Source organism: Manacus vitellinus, unplaced genomic scaffold (genome assembly GCF_001715985.3).
Source record: "Manacus vitellinus isolate BGI_N305 unplaced genomic scaffold, ASM171598v3 scaffold_91_pilon, whole genome shotgun sequence".
Classification (NCBI taxonomy): domain Eukaryota; kingdom Metazoa; phylum Chordata; class Aves; order Passeriformes; family Pipridae; genus Manacus; species Manacus vitellinus.
The window spans coordinates 768350-791435 of NW_021940873.1; the positions used below are offsets into that span (position 1 = coordinate 768350).

At 43.1% G+C, this 23086-nt stretch overlaps 1 protein-coding gene across 4 annotated transcripts in view; it reads left to right on the plus strand.

The window, feature by feature from the left end:
- The first annotated feature begins 808 nt into the window (after positions 1–808).
- Positions 809–23086, plus strand: part of RAF1 (Raf-1 proto-oncogene, serine/threonine kinase) — a 70650-nt gene continuing 48372 nt past the window's right edge. For 3 of the 4 annotated variants that reach the window (XM_018086260.2, XM_018086259.2, XM_018086261.2), the window contains exon 1: positions 809–976. Coding sequence is in view for 2 of the 4 variants with exons in the window: in XM_018086259.2 (XP_017941748.1) it covers positions 938–976 (39 nt within the window). In the remaining 2 variants the exon portion in view is untranslated. The remainder of the gene's footprint in view (positions 977–23086) is intronic. The other variant, XM_018086262.1, reaches the window with a different exon arrangement.

Below are 23086 nucleotides of genomic sequence, written 5' to 3' on the forward strand. Positions count from 1 at the left end.
AGAGCTGCTCACCAAAGGCTGGGTGGAAGATGTGGCCCAAACAGAACTGGGGGTTGCAGTTCTGTGTTTATCAAGCAAGCTATCATAACTTGGAAAATGTGAGATAAGTGCCAGCAGTGTCCTGCTGCCAGGCAGCCTATTCTTATTTATCCACTGAAGTCAACCTTGCTGACAGAAGCCCTTTTTAAAGGCAATCTGCTCTGTGCATGCCTGGCCTGTTACTGGGTTACCTCAGGGTTTTTTGTAAACCCCTGGTCTTGCATTTGAAATTCAGCTCACACAAATCTGTTGTAGGACAGACCTATTTGCATCTTTGATTTCTATTGACTTACTCCTAACCTTTCCCAGCTATTCTTTACATTTTGATGAACTCTTCTTGCTTCCTTTCCCAAGCCCTGCCGAAGATAAATAGAGGATTGAGACTCTTTGGTGCTGCCCAGTGTCAAGGTTTTGCTCTGGGCAGCGTGCTGATCGTGGCTGCAATTCCTGGCTTGCAGGCACTTGGGATCCAGTTACATTTGCTGGCGTCAGGCAGACTCTGCAGACCACTGTGAAATACTGAATCTAAAAATAAAAGAATGAAAAAGTACAAACCCAAAGAGAGAGGAATATTAAAATTCCAGAAAAACTGTAGAAAAGTTTGGAAGAGGCGCACAGGCAGTCCTGGGGGAAAACACTGACATACTGGGGGAGTTTAAATTAAGCCCATGGGTTTGCCTTTTTTAGCTCTGACACCCATGTGACACTCCAGGGCTCAGCCTGTGGGTCCAGGTATTTCTGCTCACACAGAGAATGTGTTGGAGCCTCTGGGAAAGCCAAACCATTCCCACTGTCTCAGCTCCTTGTGCCTCTCTCCCTATGAACTGGTAACCCCAGGTGCACTTGGCTGGGGAGTCTCAGTCCTCTGGATTTCTCCTTTGGATCAAACCCACCCTGGATGGTGCTGACTGGGAGAGGGAAGAGGTTCCGGGCTCTGGTGAGTCTCAGCAGGGACAGGAGGGGGAATGTGACAGCTTTTGCAGCACTTTTAATTGTGCATATGGAAGATAATGGATCTGTGAATCCAGCCAAAGGGTCAGGATTAAATACGTGCTCAACCTGCTTCAAAAGATTAAATTAATGAGTCTGAGATCAGATAGAGAAGCCTCAGTGCTATTTCTAAAGGGGATTTCATGAATCTCATATGAAGAATTTGGTGGAAATTTCCTCATTTTCTGATGAAAAAAAAATCTAGTAACCTTTGAAATTGTTATTTTCCATTTAAATATTAAACCAGCACAAGGTTTAATGTTTGCCAAGTACAAAGTTGCGTTTTGAAGTGCGAGACTTGTGCCTGCCCGTTCCTGAGCGGCCCGGTTCCATTTCAGGGCTTCGGACCGCCTGCCTTTGATTTGTTTGTGAAAATTCTTTCTAGATTTAATCGAAGCCTATTTGCAGGAGACTTTATTTCTGCCTCCTTTTTGACGCTTTGAAATGAATGACCGCTGAGCTGAGGTTGAGAGCGGCCGTGTTTGCAGAACAAAGTGTTATAAACACACCCACACCCACAGGGCGCGGGGCGGCCGCGCTGGGGCCGCGGGGAGGCCGCGGGCAGGGCAGGAGTTCCCAGCGATGGCTGAGATTGTGTGTGTTAAGGACTGTGTGTGTTAAGGACTGTGTGTATTAAGGACTGTGTGTGTTAAGGACTGTGTGTGTTAAGGACTGTGTGTGTTAAGGACTGTGTGTGTTAAGGATTGTCTGTGTTAAGGACTGTGTGTGTTAAGGACTGTGTGTGTTAAGGACTGTGTGTGTTAAGGACTGTGTGTGTTAAGGACTGTGTGTGTTAAGGACTGTGTGTGTTAAGGGTTGCGTGTTCCGAGCGTGCCACGGTGCAGCCCCGGGGCTCCTCGCGCTGAAAGCTCTGCCCTCCAGCCGCGCTGAGGGCTCAGCCCCGAGCTCCGGCCCCGTCCCTCAGCTCAGGGCCCAGAGGCCGTGCCAGGGTTTGAAGCCTTAGGACTCAGCACCTCGGTCTGGGGTGTTCTGCAATTTTTAGTTTTCTTTCATTCCTGATCTGAGGAACAGCAGCTCACGCTGTGCTTTCTAAAGAAACCTTGAAGGGGTCTCCTGCCAGCATGAAGTGGGTGTTTAAAACTGCACGGGTGGTTTTTTTGGGGTTCCTCCTAAGGACTGTAAGACAAAACCTCTATTGTCCCAGCTGTGTGACCCTGGAAGCACAGGGTCACATGCAGCATTTTATATTATTTAATAGTACAGCTAAAATGAAATGTCAGTATCACAGAATCATAGAATATCCTGAGCTGGAAGGGACCCACAAGGGTCACCGAGTCCAAGCCCCTGGCCCTGCCCAGGACACCCCAACAATCCCACCCTGTCCCTCAGAACGTTGTCCAAACCCTTCTGGAGCTCTGGCAGCCTTGGGGCTGTGCCCACTGCCCTGGGGAGCCTGGGCAGTGCTCTGGGGGAAGAACCTTTTCCTGAGATCCACCCTGATCCTGCCCTAGCACAGCTTTGTGCTGTTCCCTCGATATTTTAAAAACTGTAATGCTAATTTATATTTCTTAATTTGCCTCACTAACTTTGCAGAAGAAATTTGGACCTATATATTTTAATTTACAGCAGACGAAAAGCTGAAGGAAGCATCAGGCAGGAATGTGAAGGAAGCATCAGGCAGGAATGTGAAGCTGTTTCCCTGTGTCTCAGGCTGCTTTGTTCTAAACAAAAACCAACTGAAAATGAATATGCAAAATGCCTGTTACTTATGTATATGAACTTGGCAGATTCCTTTATAGTTTTGCAGCACATCAGGTTTGCAGCTAAACAGTTGATTAAGTGCAGCTCACAGTGAGAGATTCTGAGGGTACAAAGAACATCCATCCACATCCTCTGATGGAATACAAAACTCCTAAGCTTTCTAATGACCATCCATGGTTGGACAATATCTGGCAGCAGGTCAGAAACTGCAAGAAAATCAAAAATATCCTTCCTTATCAAAGCCTATGTTAACCAGGACATTCCGCACAGGAAGGTCTGGTGTTTCTGCCTGACTCAGAATCATAACTTCTCTTAACTCTCTGTCCTGTATGTGTCCAGCTTCTCCTTCTGTGTGTCCAGTTCTGGTGAAATCCTTTCTCTCACTGCTCAGTAAAAAGAAGTTGTTACTTGTGTTGGGTCACCCTACCCTGCCTGTTCCTGTACCTGACACAGAGGTCAAGGCAAAAGGCAGGAGACATGAAACACGGTTCCCCTTTTCCAAAATGGGAAACTGAGGCAGGGGCTCAGTAAGTTGCTCGAGGACACAGTTTCCACTAGTGGGAACCCAAACAAACTCACTGAAGCTCATGGAAGCTATGAGAGAAAGGCAGACTTTTGTACCAGGAAGATCCAGTAACTGCGGGACAAAATGGTATCAAAGTAAAAAGATGTTTAGGAGCAGCAGAAAGGGGAAGTTCTAAAGTTCAGCAAAAAAAGAATTGTAGAAACCTGGAAGGTGCTTGGCACAGTCCCAGAGCTGTTCCTATGTAGTGAGGAAACTGAGTGATAGGAATATACTTTTGCTGCTTTCTTGATCTTATCTTTTTTCTACTGTACCTTCTAAGTAAAGATTGATGTGCTAAAAGTCCCCTGCAAAAGCCTGGGCATTGTACTCTGCCTTTGTCACATGTCTCTGACAGCATAAACTGTGATCATGGGGCAGGATTTGGGGAACAGGCAGAAGTTGCTTCAGAGGTTTGACACAGATGCTTCAGGTTTCAGGGCTACAGCACTCAAGCTCTCTGTCCAGCATGAGAAAGGACAGTGGGTGCAGTCTTGGCCCCTCACAGCCCATGCTCTTAATTATCGTGGTTTGCCAGGGCTGCAAATGAACCAGTGATTCAGCTTGGAAGTAAAACCAGTGGTATCCAGCAAGTGGAAGTGTATTTATCTACTAGATGTCACAGACACATACTTAACCAAAGCAACTGATTCACCAAATTTGAAGCACTTGCTTGAAAGGCTGGGCACAATACAGCTTCAAAGAAATACCTGGAAAATGCTTAACAGAGTCAAATCTACTATTTTGCTTTCTTAATTCCTCTTTTATCCATATGGATGGACAGACACACACAGAATCACCTTAGGGAAGAGACCCAGCATAAAAAGTCACAGCTCAAATAATCTGCTGGAAAATAATAAGCAAGAGAAATCGGGATTTTATGTTTGAAAACGTCAAGTGGGCGTGGTTGTACCTCTTGGATATATAGTGGATATTGTGTGTCACGTTCTCAAGCAGCTTTCAAAGCTGGCTCACTGTCTTGACATGCTTCCTGCAGCTCCAGCTGTTATCCTGGACTTTTCCTTTTGGTTGTAGCTAGAACTGCTCTACAGAAGTCAGCGTAGTTTTTGTTTACAAATATATATAATCCAGGTTACATATATATAAATATGTATAACCCAGGTGTCTGTGCATTCATTTTCACTATTAGCAGCAGGTGTTGGGGACAACTTCAGCATGTGCTCAGACTGCAGTCCATGTGCTGCCAAAATTCCTTGGGTTTGGATGGTCATAGAAACACTGGTAATTCAAAACCTGCAGTATTTCCTGACCTCAGTACTGACCCTGCTCCCTTTACCTGTGCCTGTATTTCAGGCTCACATCACCAGTCTAGAAGAGTTAGAACTTGCCCTCCAAAGATCTGGGTCACAGCTCACTTTTACTGCTTCCTGAGGTCATGAACTAAGGTGGCAGCAGTGTTAACTTTGTGGTGTCCTTTATTTTTTGCTGTATTTTAAAGAATAATTGCTGGAGCAAGTGGAATGTGTTGCATCTTGAATATTATTGGGGCTGGAAAGCAGCCAGAACAACCAAGGAGCAAAACTTCTAGGCAGTTTTCCATATCTACAGCAAAACTGAGGCTCCAGTGAAGTTATCTAAGGAATTCAGCCTGAGAAAAACAAATGGAAAAGGAATGACACAGATATAAGGAAAAAAAAGTGAAGCATTTTATGATTTTGGACAGTTTCCCACAGAGTTATATCACTGCACTGCTATTATTCCTCAGCAAAATCAGAGTCAACATATTGTACTCCAGCAGCTGCACTCCCGCTTCATTCCCTGGAAACCTGGGGAATCAAAGTGATCTGGGAGAGGTGGATCAGAAGTTATTCCCCACCCTTGCCCATTCCTACCACGGTGAAATGAACTCCAGCCAAGGACCAGAATGTTGTGGATACTTCCAGCCAGTATTTTAATTCCTTGGTGCCTCTTGTATGGTACAATTTGCTTCTTTAAGAACAAGGAGACTGAGTTTATTTAGGATGTTAGAAAAACCCCATTGCTCTACGAGCAGCAAACTAAAGCAGATTCACTGCACATTCATATGGTCTCATCCCTAAAGCACCTTTGCTCCCCACTATAATAAATAAGGATATCTTGACTGTGTTTCTCATTTCAGTGTCACCCCCATGGGCAAGGCCTTCATATCTTGTTGCTAATTCAGCTTTAGGTACATGGGGACTGGCCAGCCTGGAAAGCAAGCAGGAGAGTTGGTGCCTGGGTCCTTTCTTTCCTTCAGCTGAGGAATGAACATGGTTCCTTTTTCTGTCTTCAGTTGCTGACTTCCAAGAAACTGCAGAAATTTAATTATTTTTGAGACTTTGAGTCATGTGTCAAATATGTATGAAATTTGGAGCAAGAGATAGACTGAACCATTACATAAGCTTCCTCTCCTTAGGAAAGCACCTAATCAAGCTTGTTCCATGAAAACTCCCCACCCAAATGACTGGAAATGGATGTTTTTTACAAACACAGACCTGTGCAAAACAATAGCCATCAGAAGCCCTTTGCCCAGTGTCCTTTTTCTTGGCAGAGGTACGTGCTTGTGTTGGACCATGGAGCACACATTGTCCTCTGGTTTGAAGGAGTTTACAAGTTGATAGTAATGGCAAGTTATATTCCCAACTTCAATTCTACTGCATCCAAATCATCAGTAGATGACCAATAATCTGGCTGTAGAAGAAAGAATAACAAAATGCAAATGTAGTAAGGTTTCTTTTTCCCCACAAAGTTATGTTACTGGATTTTCCCCCTCTGAGCTCCAAAGCTATACTGCATTTCAGTTCACTGGCAGATATCCCACACTTCCTCAAAATCTGAAGCAGAAAGACTGGGATGAGTATTTGGGGCATTGTATGTTGGATTCCTGTGCCTGTAGTTTGGATTGTGCTGGGGTGTTCTGAGCTCCTTCCTCTGTCCAGGTGGGGGAACATCAGAACATTGCCTGTATTTTCCTTCTAAGCACAAAGAGACTCCATCATCCTCCTGGGAAAGCTGAAGGAGGGTGGTGGTGCCTTATAAACCTACAGTCAGGAGCAGCAGCTGCTGCAAAGCCAAAGGATGGGATGAGCCTTCCCAGGATGAACTGTGCTGCCTTTCCACTGCACTGCCCCACGCACAGACCCCCACTGCAGTCACACAGTTCTCCCACACAAGAGGTGCTGGGGTTTATTTCCTCGTTAACCATTCTGCACGGGGGGGTTAATTGAGGAGCTGTTCATTTTGATACTCAGGCCGATATTAACTTTTGCAATCACTGAATACAGCACATTCAGTTTGACACTCCAGTTTAATACTTGCTCATTTTGATCCCAGAAGGTGCACAGTAGTCCCCACTTAAAGAACCTCATGTCTGAGGATCCTTGGCTTGTTCCATCCTTGAATATTTCAAACCAGAAATCACTCTTTCCCCTTGCCTCAAATCTTTTTGCTACCCTGGAGTTATCAGTAGCAGGAAGTGTCAGGGGGTTAAGATAGAAACTTTCTTAGTTTGGAGGCTGCAGATAAAAATTCCAGAATTCTGTGGAAAGGTTTTATTCCATTCTATCTTTCCCCTTATTCATTTGCAGTACAAGAACAAAGTATAAGTAGTCCCATAAAGAATGTGGACTTTTATTGAGAGGGAAGAATACATCCCTGTGGTGCCTAAACACTCTGGTATGTGAAATGATTGTTTGGTTAGGAGAAGAAAAACAAAAAATGCAAAGTTTTGGCAAGCCCTGGCTTTTGCATGCCCCAAACCCCAAGTAGGCACCTGCACAAATATTGTTTGCATATAAATAAAACTGTGTACACAGGGGTGGAGAAAAAAAATCTAAAAGCTGAACCACTCTATAGAAATCAAGCCCCAACTCTCCCACTTTTACAGTATGTCAGTATTGAAATAATTTTTAAAGTAGCTGCATTAAAGGAAAAAAATAAACATTTTTGCTAAATGTTGACAGGTTCACACTCTGACACTGGGACTTTACAAGCACTTTTAACCAATTGACTGAATTTTAAGCAGAGGTATTTTTAGCTGCACCCGTAGGTTGCTTTTGCTTTTGTAAAGTGTCTACACACACCTCCAACCTTCCAGCCACTGCATCCACATGTGATCAAAGCACCACTCGCAGAGAATCATCTCCCACAGCTCCTTGCCAACCAGCTGCGTGGAACAGATGATACCCACAAGATTTACAGTGTCCTTTTGTGTTCTAAAAGCAGGGAAGCTACAGGTGGGCGATGCAGGGCTCCTGCTGTTCCTCAGCAGAGCTCCCAGCCGTGTCCCCTGGGGCTGGCAAGGGATGTGGGGCTGTTCCTGAGCCCACCCTGCTTCCCACTGCTCACCAGGGTGTGTCATTTCCAACCCCACGGTGAACTGCAATGAGAGAAAAGTGCTTGAACTAAAAACATGTATTTATGCATACCAGGACAATGTTGTCTTAAGCTGAATTGAAATTGTCTTCCTGACCTCCAGCTCATTTTTTCTCACTTTTACTTCTTACCACATACATGGGAATAATTTTACTTTTTTTTACTAGGAAACTAGAACTTCATCTGTTTGTCTGCCAATTCACCAATACCTAAAACACCTGGCTAAAACTGAGTATCCTTCAGTAACTTTCATATGGAGAAGTATTTAACCTATTTTGTAGGAAATCTGTAGTGGATTTGAAATGAACCTGGTAGTTTTGAGAACTAAATGACATGGAACAGCTTTGGATACAGAAGCTTGAAACCTCAGGCAGAGGAAACAGTGCTGCTGTCCAGAGTAAAGGCTTTCTGTTATAAATCCATTCCTTTCTGTGCATTCCCAAAGCCAAACTTCTTGGGACTGATTGTTTTTCTGGTGTCTTGTCTCCTTTCCCACCTGTGGGAGAAGACAGAGGCCACGATGAAGGAATGGGCACCGGAACAGGAGCCAGCAGGAAGGAGAGCGTTTCTCCAAACGAGGAAAGGGAAAGAAGAGCTGGTAGTTTGGTAGTTTGGTAGTTTGGTAGTTTGTTATTTAGGTATTTTGGTATTTTAGTTCAACCCTTTTTTTGACCCATTGTCACTCCATGCTAATCTGCATTTAATACTGCAGCCTCTTCCCCACTTTCCCACGGGCTACACTTCTGAACAGCAGAATCTTTCCAAATTGAGACAGCGGAAGACACTTTATTGTAATGCATTTGTCTGTGTGCAAAGTGCCAAATGCAAGAATAACCCCGATTTTGCACAATAGGGAAGAAAAAGTGGGTCAAGCTAAAGCTGCTGTACTGAATTGCTGAGCACCTGGAGCCGGTGGGGAGCAGCAGCAACTGCAGACTGAGGCTCTTGCCTTATTAAGTCAAGTCAACACTTGCTCAATGATCAGAATCTCTCCCAGTTTCAGTCTTGTGTTGGAGCTCAGAGGAGATTTCATGCAGGCCTCACTGTTCTTATAAGAGCTAATAAACAGTATAAAAATGGAAGCATGAGAGATCTGTCTTGCCTGGGGATATTATTGAAACCTGGTTACATGTAAATTCATTCTTATTTGGTGATGGCAACTCCCAATCTGAAGTCACCTGTAGCAGGTGAAGAATTCCTTGTGTGTATCAGATATTTCATTTACCTTTGGGCAGATAGGAAGAAAAATTACAGGTTAGTTTGCTAGTTCAAAAGGGGGAAAAATGCATTGCAATTAGAGAGCCCATTACAGGCAGGAGATTAATACCTGCCAAGCTGCATTCTGGGATGCTGGGATCAGTTCCCAATGCCATCAGATGACATGCAGAAGATGCAGTAAGTGCAAGGCTTTGATTTAGAAATTATATGCATAAATATATATACACACATATATTTTATCTGAGGGGAGATTGTAATCACCATTTAATCAAAGGTGCAGAAGCAACTCTGGTCTTCAGATTATATATTAAAGTTGGATACACGTTTATAAATCTTGTTTGTTGTTTTAAATGGTGGATATGGTTTTACCAAAATATATGGTTATTATCCCAAGAGAGCTGATGTCTTTACTGTCTGATAAATTGGTACCATGGTAGTTGTGAAAAGCATTTAAATACCACAGTTAATTTTACACACGGGCTGGAGACAGCTCTAACTCTTTGTGTGGAAACACAAGGTATATAAGAGACCCCTGTGACAGTTTTGGGTGCTCTTTGAACATATCGAGCTCATACATTAAATAAACACAGCTTAGAAATAAGTAGGCAGATCTCGAAGCTTATGTGGCAGCTCTGACTCGAGCAACCAGAACCCAGGAACTTACCCAGTTCCTGCAGTAAATTTTCAAGCTGGGGGATGTACAGTCTCATGGCCATTTTATCTCTTCCTCTGCTCAGATGAACTCCTTCCACCCCTATGCTGAGTGGTAGGTGATGCTTTGAGAGTGTATGGGCACATAAAAGAGGAGATTCCTGTAGCAATTTTATTCCTGAGAAAATACTACTAGATTGCATTACAGAAGTCAATGATCCTATGTACCGAGATTAAAAAAATACAATTTGATAACTGCTTCTTTCTCCTACTGCAATTGAGGGATGCTCAAATTCATGATATGCTACTTTATTATTAAATTATTATTTTAAAATTTGTACAAGATTCAATTTATAAGATTCAAATCTGTCTAGAACCCAGATCAGTGTAGTTTTGTGTCTGTGAATGAATGCAGGGGGAATTTTCTCTAAAACTTTCTCTATGCTATCAATAAAAACCTTTCTCTGAGCACCCTCTGATACACAGGGCTCTGAGCTCATGTTGGGGGAGTTAAAGTAGCCTGGTGCTCTGTTGTGTCCACATTGCTGCCCCTTTCTCCTGCACATCAGGAACAGCCAAGGGATGAGGGAGTGCAGCTGAACCATCTGAGACCTGAGCAGCTGCTGTACCAAGTGCTGCAGTCTAAAGGAAGTGTTTCTTCTGACTCCAGAGGCCAGGGATGGCAGGAGAGCTCTGCAGCCAGGCAGCCCTCAGGTTCCAAATGCAGTTTGCAGTGCCCTGCCTGGCTGGTTAATGCCATTCCCACCTGCCAAATGAACCTGGGAGCACTAGCTGGGTGTGGAGCTGTGAGAACACCCCCAAACCTGGCTGAGTTCCCCCTAAACCACCCCTTCAGTCTCCCTGGCAGCTCCCTGGTTTGATGGCTCTCCCACCTTGCCAGGGAGTGGCTCCCACGGTGTTTTCCAGCACCTTTCTGAACCTGCTTTCTCTCACAGGCTTTGTGTTGGATTCCTTCACTTACTGCCAAAAGCTCACAGGCCTTTCCTCAAGGTCTCAAAATCCCAAAGGAATGCTTTGCCTGCCTTTTCTGTTCTTGCTTTGACCCGCTTCTCCTTGCAGACACGAAGTGAGAGAAGGCAGTGCCAACCCCAGTTCCACCAGGATGTGCAAGCAAGCAATATTGGTTCGAGGGCTGGAGAATCTGTGCATTTCTGACTCACACCAGCAGATGCTACTCCTATTCAAAGCTGATTTGCTAACAAGGGCTTGTGGAAAGTTTGTTAGTCACCAAAGAATTACTCAAATTCTTGAGTGCAGGCTAATGAAGAAGTACTGGTACATAAAGTTTTACACATTTAGGTCTTAATCAGAAACTCGTGCAATGTTGTCCAGATTCAAATGTGGTTGTTATACCACTTTTGTTAAGACTAAATAGATGCCATGGCACTGATATTCTGATCAGGATCATTGAAAATTGAAGGGATTACTGACTATAGTGTTTATTTAGGGTCAAAGGTATTACATGGGGTCAACAGGACCATCACTCTTTGATACAAGTGGTGAAATGTTTTGTGCTTCAAGTACCAGTGTAGCCTTCACACTAATACTTCTCATCCAGTGGCTGCCTCTTTTTCTGTCTTTTACACTCACCACACCCTTACATGATTAACTATCAATTTATAAGAAAAATATCACTTTATTCTATTGCACCCTGCCCGTCTGACTACGACAAACTGCACCATTCCCACCTTCCTGTATCCTGTGTCTCCAAATGTGAGTGGATGCATCCTCAGTAGAGATATTCTGCCTTCAAAAGAGTTTTTTATTCTCCTGGTTTCAATTACACACTAAATTCTGAGATTATAAAAAGATATGATCTCATTGCTTAAGTGTCTCTGACCACCAGCAGATTAAAATTGGTTTTGTTTATTCAACAAGCAAAATGCAGCGTTTCACAGCTCTTTGGAACACACTTGTGGAATTCTTAATGCCATATTGGTAGCTGGTTGTGCTGGTTTTCCAAAAGGCCAGATGGGAAAGGAAAACATACTGGCCATGTTACCAGAGCTGTGCTGGCCCCTCTTCTGCGCTACAGTAATCAGACAGAATATTCCAGTCAGTCTTTCAGCGTGTGTGTGGGAATTGTTGAGAAACTGGGAATTTACAGTGATGCTTGTCTTGTTTACAGCAACTTTTGTGCAAATGGTGACAAGAGACTGTCCAAGAAAAATGTATTTCACAAATCTGAGGGCAAATCCCTCTGCCCAGAGATGGAAATAACCAGTAAGTTCTGTGAGCAGTGGCTTCCTGACCAGTTCCTACATCACAAGCATCAAACCTCTTCCAGTGTTATGTGTAGAGGGTGTATTGAACTCCCAGAAAAGGCTGTGTTAGAGGGACATCTGCCTTTAATATTGTTACTTGTCTAGAGATCAGTAAACCCAGCTGGAGTCATCTTAACCATGACTACCTGCAGTAGCCCCAGGGAATATGTACATATTAAAGCTGCTCTCCAGGTTGACATTCATAATATCTATCATTTTAACTTGATCTACCTATACTAAAACTGACAGGGAGATGTCGTGATCATGCCTTTCCTTGCATATAATGTAAGTATTCACATGAAAAAAGACTTATTTTGTGTCTGGTTTGAAGTAAGCACAAAAATAATACAAAACATTCAGACTTTCTTGTGTTCATATAATTTAACTGTTCAGAGTCACATCAGTTATCACTTGACTGGCCTTAAGATTCTGCTTCAGTGGAATTTATTAGACAATATCAAAAGCAAGAGAGCAAGTTAAGAATGAAACACAGCTTCCAATCTAAGTGCAGAGTTCAATGCTGAATTGTCCACAGAAATTGAAATTGCTTTCTAACGGGAAGTAGAAGATGTTAAATCTCATTCAGAAGTAGAAATTAGCCATTCACAGATCAAAATCTATTCATATGCAAAGACTATTCATCAATAAGTTGCAGCTGCTTTCAGATCAGTGTTAATTACTCACTATACCCTGAAAATAACTGCAAACCAGCAGGGGATGCTTATTTACATTTGTCAGTTTAATTACTTCTGTAAAAATGCATCTGTTGAATGACACTGATGAAGCTCATGATTTTCAAATTCCCTTGTCCTATACAGTTATTACTCAGAATATCTCCCTTCAGAAAAAGAACTCATCAAGAATCTTTTGACAAAATGCTTTTCCCTTGGAAAATGAGATTCAAACCCAAATGTTTTGCATGGAAATCAATTTATTTTGGTGAAGCTTTTGTCAAGAAAGGTCTCAGTGTTCCAAGACAGTTTCTGGTTTAGATGAGACATCCCTTCATTCCCAATTAGCAAATAGTTTAGGCCAACAGCTTGGGACAAGGTAAGTTCCAGGATTTTTCTCCTATTTCTGTGTGTTTAAACCAAGTAAACCGGTTCCATCAGGAGAGACTGAAAGACTGATAAAAACCCAAACCCAGCCACCAAAGCTGGCTTAGGCTGTCCCACTTACTTCTGGCATAACCTGAGGACACAGCTTGTAGATTAGGACACAGCTTTACCCTTAATGTTTGTGTGGTTCTATTGACAAGCTTCAAAAGTGGTCTTGGCTTTATCCTCTAAAACTGCTTAGGGGGCTCTTCCCGCTTCCACCCTGTGATTAAGTAACTTCTAACCCAGAAAGAACTGTTCTGCAGATTCCAAATGCAGGTGAACTGTTACAGGACTCGAGCTGAGAAATGAGATATTCCATCATTACAGCTTAAATAAGTCTGGATTTCTCCTTTCAGAGAAAAGTAGTAAAAGAAATAAAACTTCCTTTAAAGCAGAAGCATCCTATTGAGCCTTTTGTATCCAGCACCACAGCAATCCTCATTTCTTAAGGGCTCTCAACTAGGTCTTTCTCTCCTAGCATTGTCCCCTTTTGTACTAAGCACGATCTAAAAGACCAGATTCCTCTTCTCTAGTATGCTTAGGGATAGGAAAACAAGTGGATCATAATTCATTTTCTCATTTCCTCTCATGGTCTACTCTTGGAGACATCATTAAAAAGAAGAAATTAAATCTCTTTTTTTATTTTTGGTGTATAGCATTCGGCCAGCTGTGTGTAGGCTCTCAGTCCTGAATAGCAGCAGAATACCCTCAACTATAAATCTGGTGCTGGTATTGCAAAATTAACCTCAAAAAGCACAGGCTGGATCCCAGAATATCCTGAGGAAGAAAACTTCCACCACAGCAACAACAAAACCGAGAAGCCTACGGAGGGTGTGAGTGTGTATGTATTTATTTGATGATGTGTCTGCAGTGTTGCCTGTTCCCCTAAATGTATGGAATGCCATTTGCCTCGGGCTACAGGCACTTCTGAAGCTGCCTGACCATACAGGCTGCCAGTCCCACTCCCTGCAGTCCCCTCTGAGCACACCCCTCACAGCACGGGGAGCAGCTCTCACTTCTGCGCTTATTTACTCTTGCCCTTATTTCCATTCCTGCTCCTTGAGGGTTGCAATGAGCACCTGCTTTTACCACAGGCTTGAGCTGGTTTCTAGGCTGGAGTTCTCCAGGAATGCCTGGTGTTCTTCAGTCCAGGTCCATGCTGAGAGGGAGAGCAAAGCCCATCTGACTGCAGGAAGGACAGGGAGAAGGGCTGAGGGGTGGCCTGCACTTCTGGGTACTTTCTGCTTCTTTTTTCCTATAAAGGCTGTATTCATGATTCTGTTTCCCATTTAAAATCAGCAGAAAAAAAAATCATATCTAGTACTGAAAGCAAGCAAAGTCCATCTGCCTTGTGAATGATGACCTGTATCCCAGCAGATGGGGATAGCAGGGAGTCAAAGGAGATTTCCACAGACAGGGCTCAAAATGCTGTGAGCTGGAGCTGCTGGATTTCCAAAAGACAGGCTGGATCACAGAGCAGAATCATTCTCTGCCCAGTACAGTCATGAGAATTAACACCACTTACTGTCAAATTTCAAAGGAATTGATCAGGGAATATCGTCTGTTCCTCAAGAGAGACAAGGTTATGTCGTGGATGAGTCACATTGCTAAGGATACATGGAAGAATTTCCCTTTGCAGGATTAAACACGAAGTTGTTGTTATATGACTGGCTTCAGGAGATCAGAGCTTAATGGAAAGAAAAAACTTGTATGTGACCAGGGAATTCAAGATACATTCAAGATATATGTAACCTTTTATTTTGAACTTGCCACTGGAAATCTTCATACGCTTTCAAAAATAGATTTGGAAGCAATACTACTTGGTATTCTCCAGAGCTCCTGGAATGTTGTATCTCAGTGGTGTTTAATTGTTCTTCCCATTAAAGATGAGTCCAAGTAAAAGAAAACTGCCTGTCACAGGACAGCTTGGAACTGAAGTGACCATCACCTTTTTCTCTGGGGAACTTGCTGCTTTGTCATGGCATTTGCATTTCATACTTTTCAGACACTCACAATTTTGCATCAAATAGCCTCTATAAAATAATGTCAGAGGGTCTCCAGCTACTGCAACATGACCTGAGTGTTCATTTCCCTTCTTTCCCAGGCCATGGGGAAGACAGGGCTGCCAGCCAGGGAAGTGCAATGTTCATAGCATTATAAGGCCATCTCAGTATGCTGAGAAGTGAGGAACTCCTAATTTTAGTTCTGTTTATGTTTTGGACAACAAAAGCAGACTGTTTATGCTACAAGTGAAACTTTTCCTAGGTAGACATGTGAGATTTTACAGATGTCTGGAACAAATGTACAAATGCTACAAGTGGTAAGGATGTGAAAAAAAAATTAAACTGAAATCAGAAGCAGCTTTTCCTCGTGGAAAAGGATATGCAAGTCTATGTTTTTGGAGAGCATGTCCTCCTCTGAGAAGTTTCTCTACTGGTTACTGAGCGTCTTTTCCCCCTCTTCATTCCCCATGGCAAAGAAGGGAGGTAGATGCCTCAGGTGCAGGAGCATGTTTCTGCAGGTGAGATGTTCTCCCGCAGGTGGGAGGTTTCCTGGGCCTGCCTTTCATGCACACTTTGCCTCCGTGCCCAGCAGTGGAACAACACTTGTAGAGCTGGCTCGTGGCTGAAGGGAGAACTTTGTGCAGCAAATCGTTCTGCTGTGGAGTAAATAGCTCTGTTTTCTATCTAGTGTGCTCTTTAATCCTTCCTCCTGTTCAAAGTGGGGTTTTGTTGTTTTCTCGCTCTTCATTTAGAGTTTCCAGTGTTAGTAAGCGTTGGAGATCTTTTCCTTGTCAGTATTCCAGTTACATCCAATGCTAGCAGGAATTCTGGCTTGTGAATGAGTGCATCCTTCACATAACCAGTGAACTGTGCCTCATATACAGTTGGAAGTGTTGAAAGACCAAGGGAAACGTGCCTGTTTCCACTTCAAGGACAGAGAATTGATGCATCAGGAACCTATGGACCCCTACTGAAGGAAGCATTTTCCAAATATGTTCCAAAATATTCGACCTGAGTTCTCATTACAGCAATACCCAGATGTCTTACGATGTTTAACTTATCTTTGCTTCCTCCTTTCTCACTGAGCATGGAAGTGTAAAGCAAGAACAAGGAGCCAGGGTGAAATTTGGAGGCTTTAACTGTCTCTACTGTCTCACAAGACAACCCCCAAGAGATTGCCTTTGCAGCTTGACTGCCCTTCCAGAGGCTCCAAAGCTCTCGGTGCTGCTTTGGGCATGGCTGGGGCATGTTCTGACCAGGGGTGGGTGGGCAGCCCCCAGAAGGGCAGCAGGGCTGGGGGCTCATGTGTTGGAGCTGCTCTGGAGTGGGCTCTTTCAGAGCCCTTCCCACACAGCCAAGCACACGGACATGTGCAAAACTGCAATTCCCCCCCAGTGTCACCAAGTCCTGTGACTTCCTTGAGTCATGTGAGGACGGGCATCAGTCTTGTGAGGGTCTGAGAAGTTCCAGCCCCACTCTGGATGTCAGCCTCCGACAGGACAGGGTGCTCTGAAGTGCTGGTTCCCTCCTTGCTGTACCTTTAGGAGCAGCAGACATGGTAAGGCTGGGACAGGACACAGCTAACCCAGAGTGAGGGGTGGGGCTGAGAGAGCTCTGGAATTCCAGGGCAAGGAACCTTGAGAATGGTGGAAATGATGTTACAAATCCCCTTATCTCCTGGGGACAGAGAGGGAGAAGAAACAAATGAGCCTCCCCAGGGGACAGGGCTAATCCTTACACTTATTTCAGTGTAATCTCACAAGTTTGGTTTGATGCTTTTGAAGCTGAAGGTGTGGCTAAAGAAAGATGTTCCCTGTTACTGCTTCACACTTTTTTCTAACTGATTCCCACTATCACCAACAAGGTAATTTTGGCATTCTTGAAAATATCTCTCTTGTATTTAACTTAGAGCCAGTAAAGCATTTAAAATCTGCTTACATATATTTCAGTTACTCGCCTGAGTGACTTGAGTCTTTCCTGTATTTGAGCCCTTCACTGCTTTAAACCCAAAGCCTTTGTAATCGTTGCTCATTATCATCTAAAATTTGCCATGATGTTGTTGTATGTATTTTTATTGTGCATTCTATCTTAAACCCACATGATTTCCTTATTAACACATAGATCTTTGAAGAGAATTAAATGGCATAAAGCATCACACTTGAATATTCAGGCACTCTAGAAGAGAAAGCTGGAATTAATGGAGCTGGATAATGAGTAACTTCAACAACCAGGAGCTATGACAGGCTCCAAAGCCAAATGAGGCTGTTGCTGAGCTCCTCACTGGAGGATGATGTGGTAGAACGACAAAATAATTCAGAATCAATTTCTGGGCTCATTTAAACTCGAGAGCAGTTCTAAAAGATGGGCCTGGTGACTCATGTGCTGCTCATAGCAGGGCCACTTTTTTGTTTGTTTTTTCCTAAAGGAGATTCTAAAACTTTTTTTTCTTTCCTTTTCTGGCCATAATCCATGCTGGCAGGAGCAATAGTTCTCTCCTGTGGTTTGAAATATCCCCTTGACCCATGATCTCATGCACCAGGGCACACGGAGTGATGCTCTTTGCTGCCATCAGTGTGTACAGCTACTAATTTTCTTTAACCATTCACAGCTCAGCACTGGGGTGTTTTCCAGTATTTTCTAATGGAAGTCTCTGAAATTGTTGTATTTTTTTTCTGGCTTCCTTAGAATTATTTTAGGATTATATTTTTATACTTCAGACTTTGGAAAACATTATCCTGGAGCGTATTGCTGTGGGAATGGGAGTGCAGGCTGGCAAAACTGCAATGCCAGCCACTGCCCTTTGCTGCACCCCAGATTTCCTGGGGGCCTTTTTTTGACAAGAACATGTGGTAGAAAAGCAACAGAGCAAAAATCCTTCGTGTTTGGGAAGTCGTGAGGACAGAAGCTCCCGGTGGGATTGCTGAGCACTCCCTGTCTGTCCTGTCCTCAGACAGGAGAAATGCAGTGGCTCTGTGATGGTGCATCTCATCAGAGGAACTTTTCCAGGACTGAAGGTCTTCCCTCCCCTCCCCTCACACCTCTGGGATGCTCTGCCATGTTATGCCAAGGTCGGATTTTCCTGCCCTGGGATAGTCTTGGAGCATCAGGAGTGTAGGGATAAGTGCTACCCCTGCCCTGAGCCCCTGCACTAGAGCTGCCCTTTAGGTTGTTTTGTGGGTTTTTTTTCCTAGAGTTTTGCTGAATATAATTTTTTCAGGTTAAAAAAAGTAAGGATTTATTCCATGTTGTCATTACATCACTCCATGTGACTCCTTCCTTCAGGGGCTATTTTTGTAGCCTGTGGTGATATCACTGAGTTCCTAGAATCAAGATGATGATAAATTTTAACACACAACATTTATTTATTTATGGAGCTTCTGTAATTTTTGACTGCAGAGTTCCTCATTTTACTTCTCTTTTGAGCCTGGCTTTCTGTAAGCTGTCTGTTTACCATGTTGGGTGGAGTCTGCTCTAATTTCCAGAATACCTGCATGGGAAAATATTATTTCTCTTTCCTCTCCCCATTCCCATTCTGGTTTTTCCCCCTCATTTATTTATTTACTTACTTATTTGTGAGAAGTCTGGGATGACAATCCTGTGTGCTTTAAACTTGCTTTTTAAAAACATGTTGCACACTTCCATGGTGCTTTGTTTTGCCAAGTAAAGTGCTATATGTAAACAAAAGCTCTGAGTCCACCATCCTTTTATATATTCTATGTACTTTTACTCACCTTATAACACCCCAGATGTTTCTTTAATCCTTTAATACCTGTCAAGGATTTTCAAGTTATTTGCAGGATTTTTGTAAATACTGAACAGCTTTTTAACCCTGCAAATTAAACTAGATTCTTTTTCTGCTTCACTGTAAAAACTTATTCTAGGTATTTTAATGTCACATTGCTATTTTTTCCCCTCTGGTTTCTGGTGTTGGAGAAACAACCGTGTATTTATCCTACCTAATCAAACAAAGCTCAAGCACAGCAATACATCACTCTGCAGAGTTTTGTGAAGGAACAAGAGCAGCACTAAAGCTGAGCCATAACAGTTCTGAAAAACCCAGGCTGTCCTGGATTAGCAGATCAGGGTTCTGATAACTGGGGAACATCTGGAGAATAGATCTGGATCTAAATCTCGTGTCCTAAATACTTTTCAGATTAGGAGATGCACATGATTTAGACTGTAAGTAATGTATATCAGTGCTGGATTACTCATTCTGCTTGGTCAGACTGAGATTAGTCAGACCCTGCACTTAGGGCACATTTTGGAGACTGACAATCTGCCCAGTGGGTGTTGGACTAAGGAAAGGGGTCAACTACACTGTCAGGATGGGAATCAAGCACAGTCAGATCAGCACAGATCAGAAATAGGATAGGGATGAAAATGTCCTGAAATTACTTAACTAAGATGCTGTCACTTAAAAGTGACAAACTGTGATAATATTTTTGTCATATTGGCTGCATTTTGTAAAAGTAGAAATTAATTTAAAAACAATTGTCTATGTACCTTTTTGGTGGGAATTTGCTGCATATTTCTATAACACTTCATGTACTTGCTGCATGTAGTAAAACATTAAGATCAGTGTTTTAATATTTCAGAGATGCTTGTAAATTGAAATCTGGTTTACAGCTTAAAGATGCTATTTTAGAGGCTCAACATAATCTACTGGCTTTAATTAAAAAAAAAGGCTCTGGTGTTTCAAATATAAAATCATAGCAAGGTGAACACAAATCCCAAAAGGCACAGAATGCACAGAAAATGCACAGAAACAGAAAATTTGCCTCAAATTCAGGAAAACCTTTCATTGATTGCTACAACATTGGGGGGTCAGAGCAGGGGAAAACACTTTCCCGTTTATTTACAGCACTTTTCCCAATCATCCATCCCTGGATTTGTGGTGCTTTGATAGGAAATGCTCACAAAAGCCCAGCAGAGTTCCTACTTTCTGAGTTTGCCTAATTCTTACTCAAATCTTTTTAGTCCCTATGAGATGACTATCTAGACATGTGAGAGGTATTTGTCCTATGAAAATAACTTTATTTTTTCTGTCATCCTCTCCCCAGCTGAAGAGTCCTAATGCAGTGAGTTGCTCATCATGGTTTATATCTCTACAAATCCCTGCTGCTCTTTGCTGTTCCTCTTGATTTTGTTCCATCCATATTGTGGCATAGGAACAGACCTGTGTGCTGTGTTCCAAATGTGGGCACATCCTTCCTTTAAACAGTGCAGCAAACACTCTCCTCTGCTTTGTTCTCATCTCTCAGCCTGAATTCCTGACATTGTTTCTTGTTTTAACCATTGCTGAGCACTGAGCTGGTGTTTTTAGGTAGCTGTTCCCTGTAAATCCCACATCTCTTTATCTGGTTGTCAAGAGCTGAAGCAGAACCCCCTGACTGATAACACACCACGTAGGCTGTCTTTGGCTAGACTGTTGCTTTGCATCCACTTGCATAAGATGTAATCTACTATTTCATAAGCTATTATTGTGCTTTTTCAATGTCTGTGTTTTAGCCTCAAGTATCTTGAAAAATGGTGTTTATCAGCAAACTTTCTTGCCTTCCTATTTAGTCCTGTTGTTGTTTTTTTATAACCTTTTGAAGAAGTCATATGGGCTTTCTTCAAACCAGGTAACACCTGTAGAGTAAGAGGTAAATTAATTATAATGTATGTAGAATTTATGAACAATAGACCAAAAAAAGCATTTAACAGCCTCAGATCTGAACGTGTATAATAATATTGCTCATGTCAGTGCCATAAACAGCTGAGTCAGGAGGAATGGCTTTGGAGATATATTTTGCATATGCAAAAGATACTCTTCCTGGGATCACAGAGTTTCCAACTGCTCCGGCTGCAGTTTCACACAGCAAATAACTGGCTCTGTAGGCTGCTGCCAAATGGGGAGATTCCAGTCCCTGCACTACCCAGCCTTCCTGCTCCTTCCCTGGCCTTGCTCAAGGAGCTCTGGGGTTGTGAGATTAGTCATGAAAACATCAAACCCTGACTCACCCTGCGGTGTCATGACTCGATCAGTGTGAGAGGGGGCAGAAACGTGCAGCTGAACCTGAAAACGTCCAAGGGAAAAGGGAAAAGGCAGCAGGATATAATGAGGCTGTTCCAGGGACTGTGCCATTGCACCTCAGCCTGAAAGCACAGCAGTGCTCCTGCTTTTTGTTTAGAGAGGAGAACACGGAGGGTCACACAACTTGGTTTCTCCCTGTAGCAAATGCTTTGATGCAGGGAGGAACTGGAACCTTTGACAAAACCCCTGAACTGCTTGTCTGCACTATCAGAGCTGTGACTTGCTCGGAGCACATCATCTGTGACGAGGTGGGTGCTCACACTGCTCCTGCTGGAAGTGAAAGCGTCTGGAAATTCAGCCAAAAACCGAAAGTTCTCTAATGAAATATGAAGTCTGACTCAGTCAATCTGTCTGACAGTGTTTAATTCTAGCAAGAATAATTTGCCAAACCTTTTTAGCTTAATTCTGGAGCTTCCATGAATCACAACCCCCCCTGCAATCTCCTAATCACGAGTGGCTGAGTGGAGCTGGCATTCCCGGCGGGAAGGCTCCCTGCCTGGCTGGCATTCCGGGTGGGAAGGCTCCCTGCCTGGCTGGCATTCCGGGTGGGAAGGCTCCCTGCCTGGCTGGCATTCCCGGCGGGAAGGCTCCCTGCCTGGCTGGCATTCCGGGGGGGAAGCTCCCCGGGTGGCACACACGGCAGGAGTGCAGGGCTGGCACAGCCCAGGGAGGGCAGGGCAGCGGCACAAGGCACGCGGGGGTTGGGGTTCCCGATGGAATATCCATGAGAAATCACAATAACAAGTTCAGGGGTAAGCTTAAAAATAAAGCAGTTTAGGCTGTTGGAAGAGAGATGTTAATGTAACTGAAAGCAATCGAGTAGCATCAACAGCTTCCACGCTGACATCCCTAATGACAGCCATTAATTTCCAAATGCTAATGAAGACCAAGGCTGCTACTGCCTTGTAGTAAATAGTTGTGGCAAGAATAGTATTTATATGGTTTATTGCTTTGAAAGTTTTCTACTGCGTTAAGTTATTGTGAAAGAATAATTGCATATTCTCTCCTTCTGTGATGAAAGTTTTCTTGGAACTGCTATTCCTTGGATGAGGAATGCAGTATTCAATGTGAAAACTACCTATTTTTATAGGTAGTAGAAAATAACTGCTAATTTTAATAGCCTGCATAAAGGATTATTTATAATACTGCTCAACTTTGGCTACCTAGGATTTTATATCCTTGTCAAGTCTTCTTTTATAAACATTAGTTTAAGTATTTTTTTCAAAGCCTGCACAGGTTTCTGCCCCAGCACAACAATCCCATTTACTCAGGATTAGTAAATTATACAGTTCTAGCTACTTCCAAGTGGTACTTTCTTACCAAGAATCGAACTGCAAAGTAAAGGTAATTAGGGCACATTGTCTTCTTGCCAAATTCCAAGGCAGGCTCCCTTGGCAAAGCATCATCCCAAAGGTTTCATGGGAGTTCTTCTGCAGCAGTTCCACTTTCCTCTAGGAAAAGCTATTTTATGGCAAAGGAGCCTTGGTGATTCCTCCCTCTTGCCTGTTCCATGATTTATTGTTGCATATCACTGCCCAGCAGTGGCACATTTTGTGTAAATTCCTTCCATTAGTCACAAAGCCACATAAACAGCTTGGAACTTTCCTTAGAGAATTCTGAACTTCCTGCAAAAACAAGCATCAAAAAGCTACCAGGAAAACTAACCAAAGACTTTTAATCACTTGAGTCTATTTCCTATCCCTAAGAGAAACCAGGATTTTCCAAGTGTTTAAGTTAAATAATCAAGCGAATCACATGGCCTGTATTAAACTAAATAAATCTATGATTATATTATATGGGCTGTATTGTGTCAAATATGAGAACAAATCTCATTTCTTACCCATACTCAAAGACTTCCTAGGATTGCTCCAGAAATGGGAATTCTTCTTTTATCTTTGGATGACTTAGATGTGAGATTTCATTGTGGTTTTCAAATGCAGGAACTCGCTGCCATCCCTCCTTTTGATGAGTGGCAGCTTCTCAAATCCCATGTTTTAAACATAAAGCACTGGCTAACACATGTGCACAGTAACTCTTGAACTTCTGCTTGGTTTTTATCCTCCATCTCCAAATTCCATGCCAGA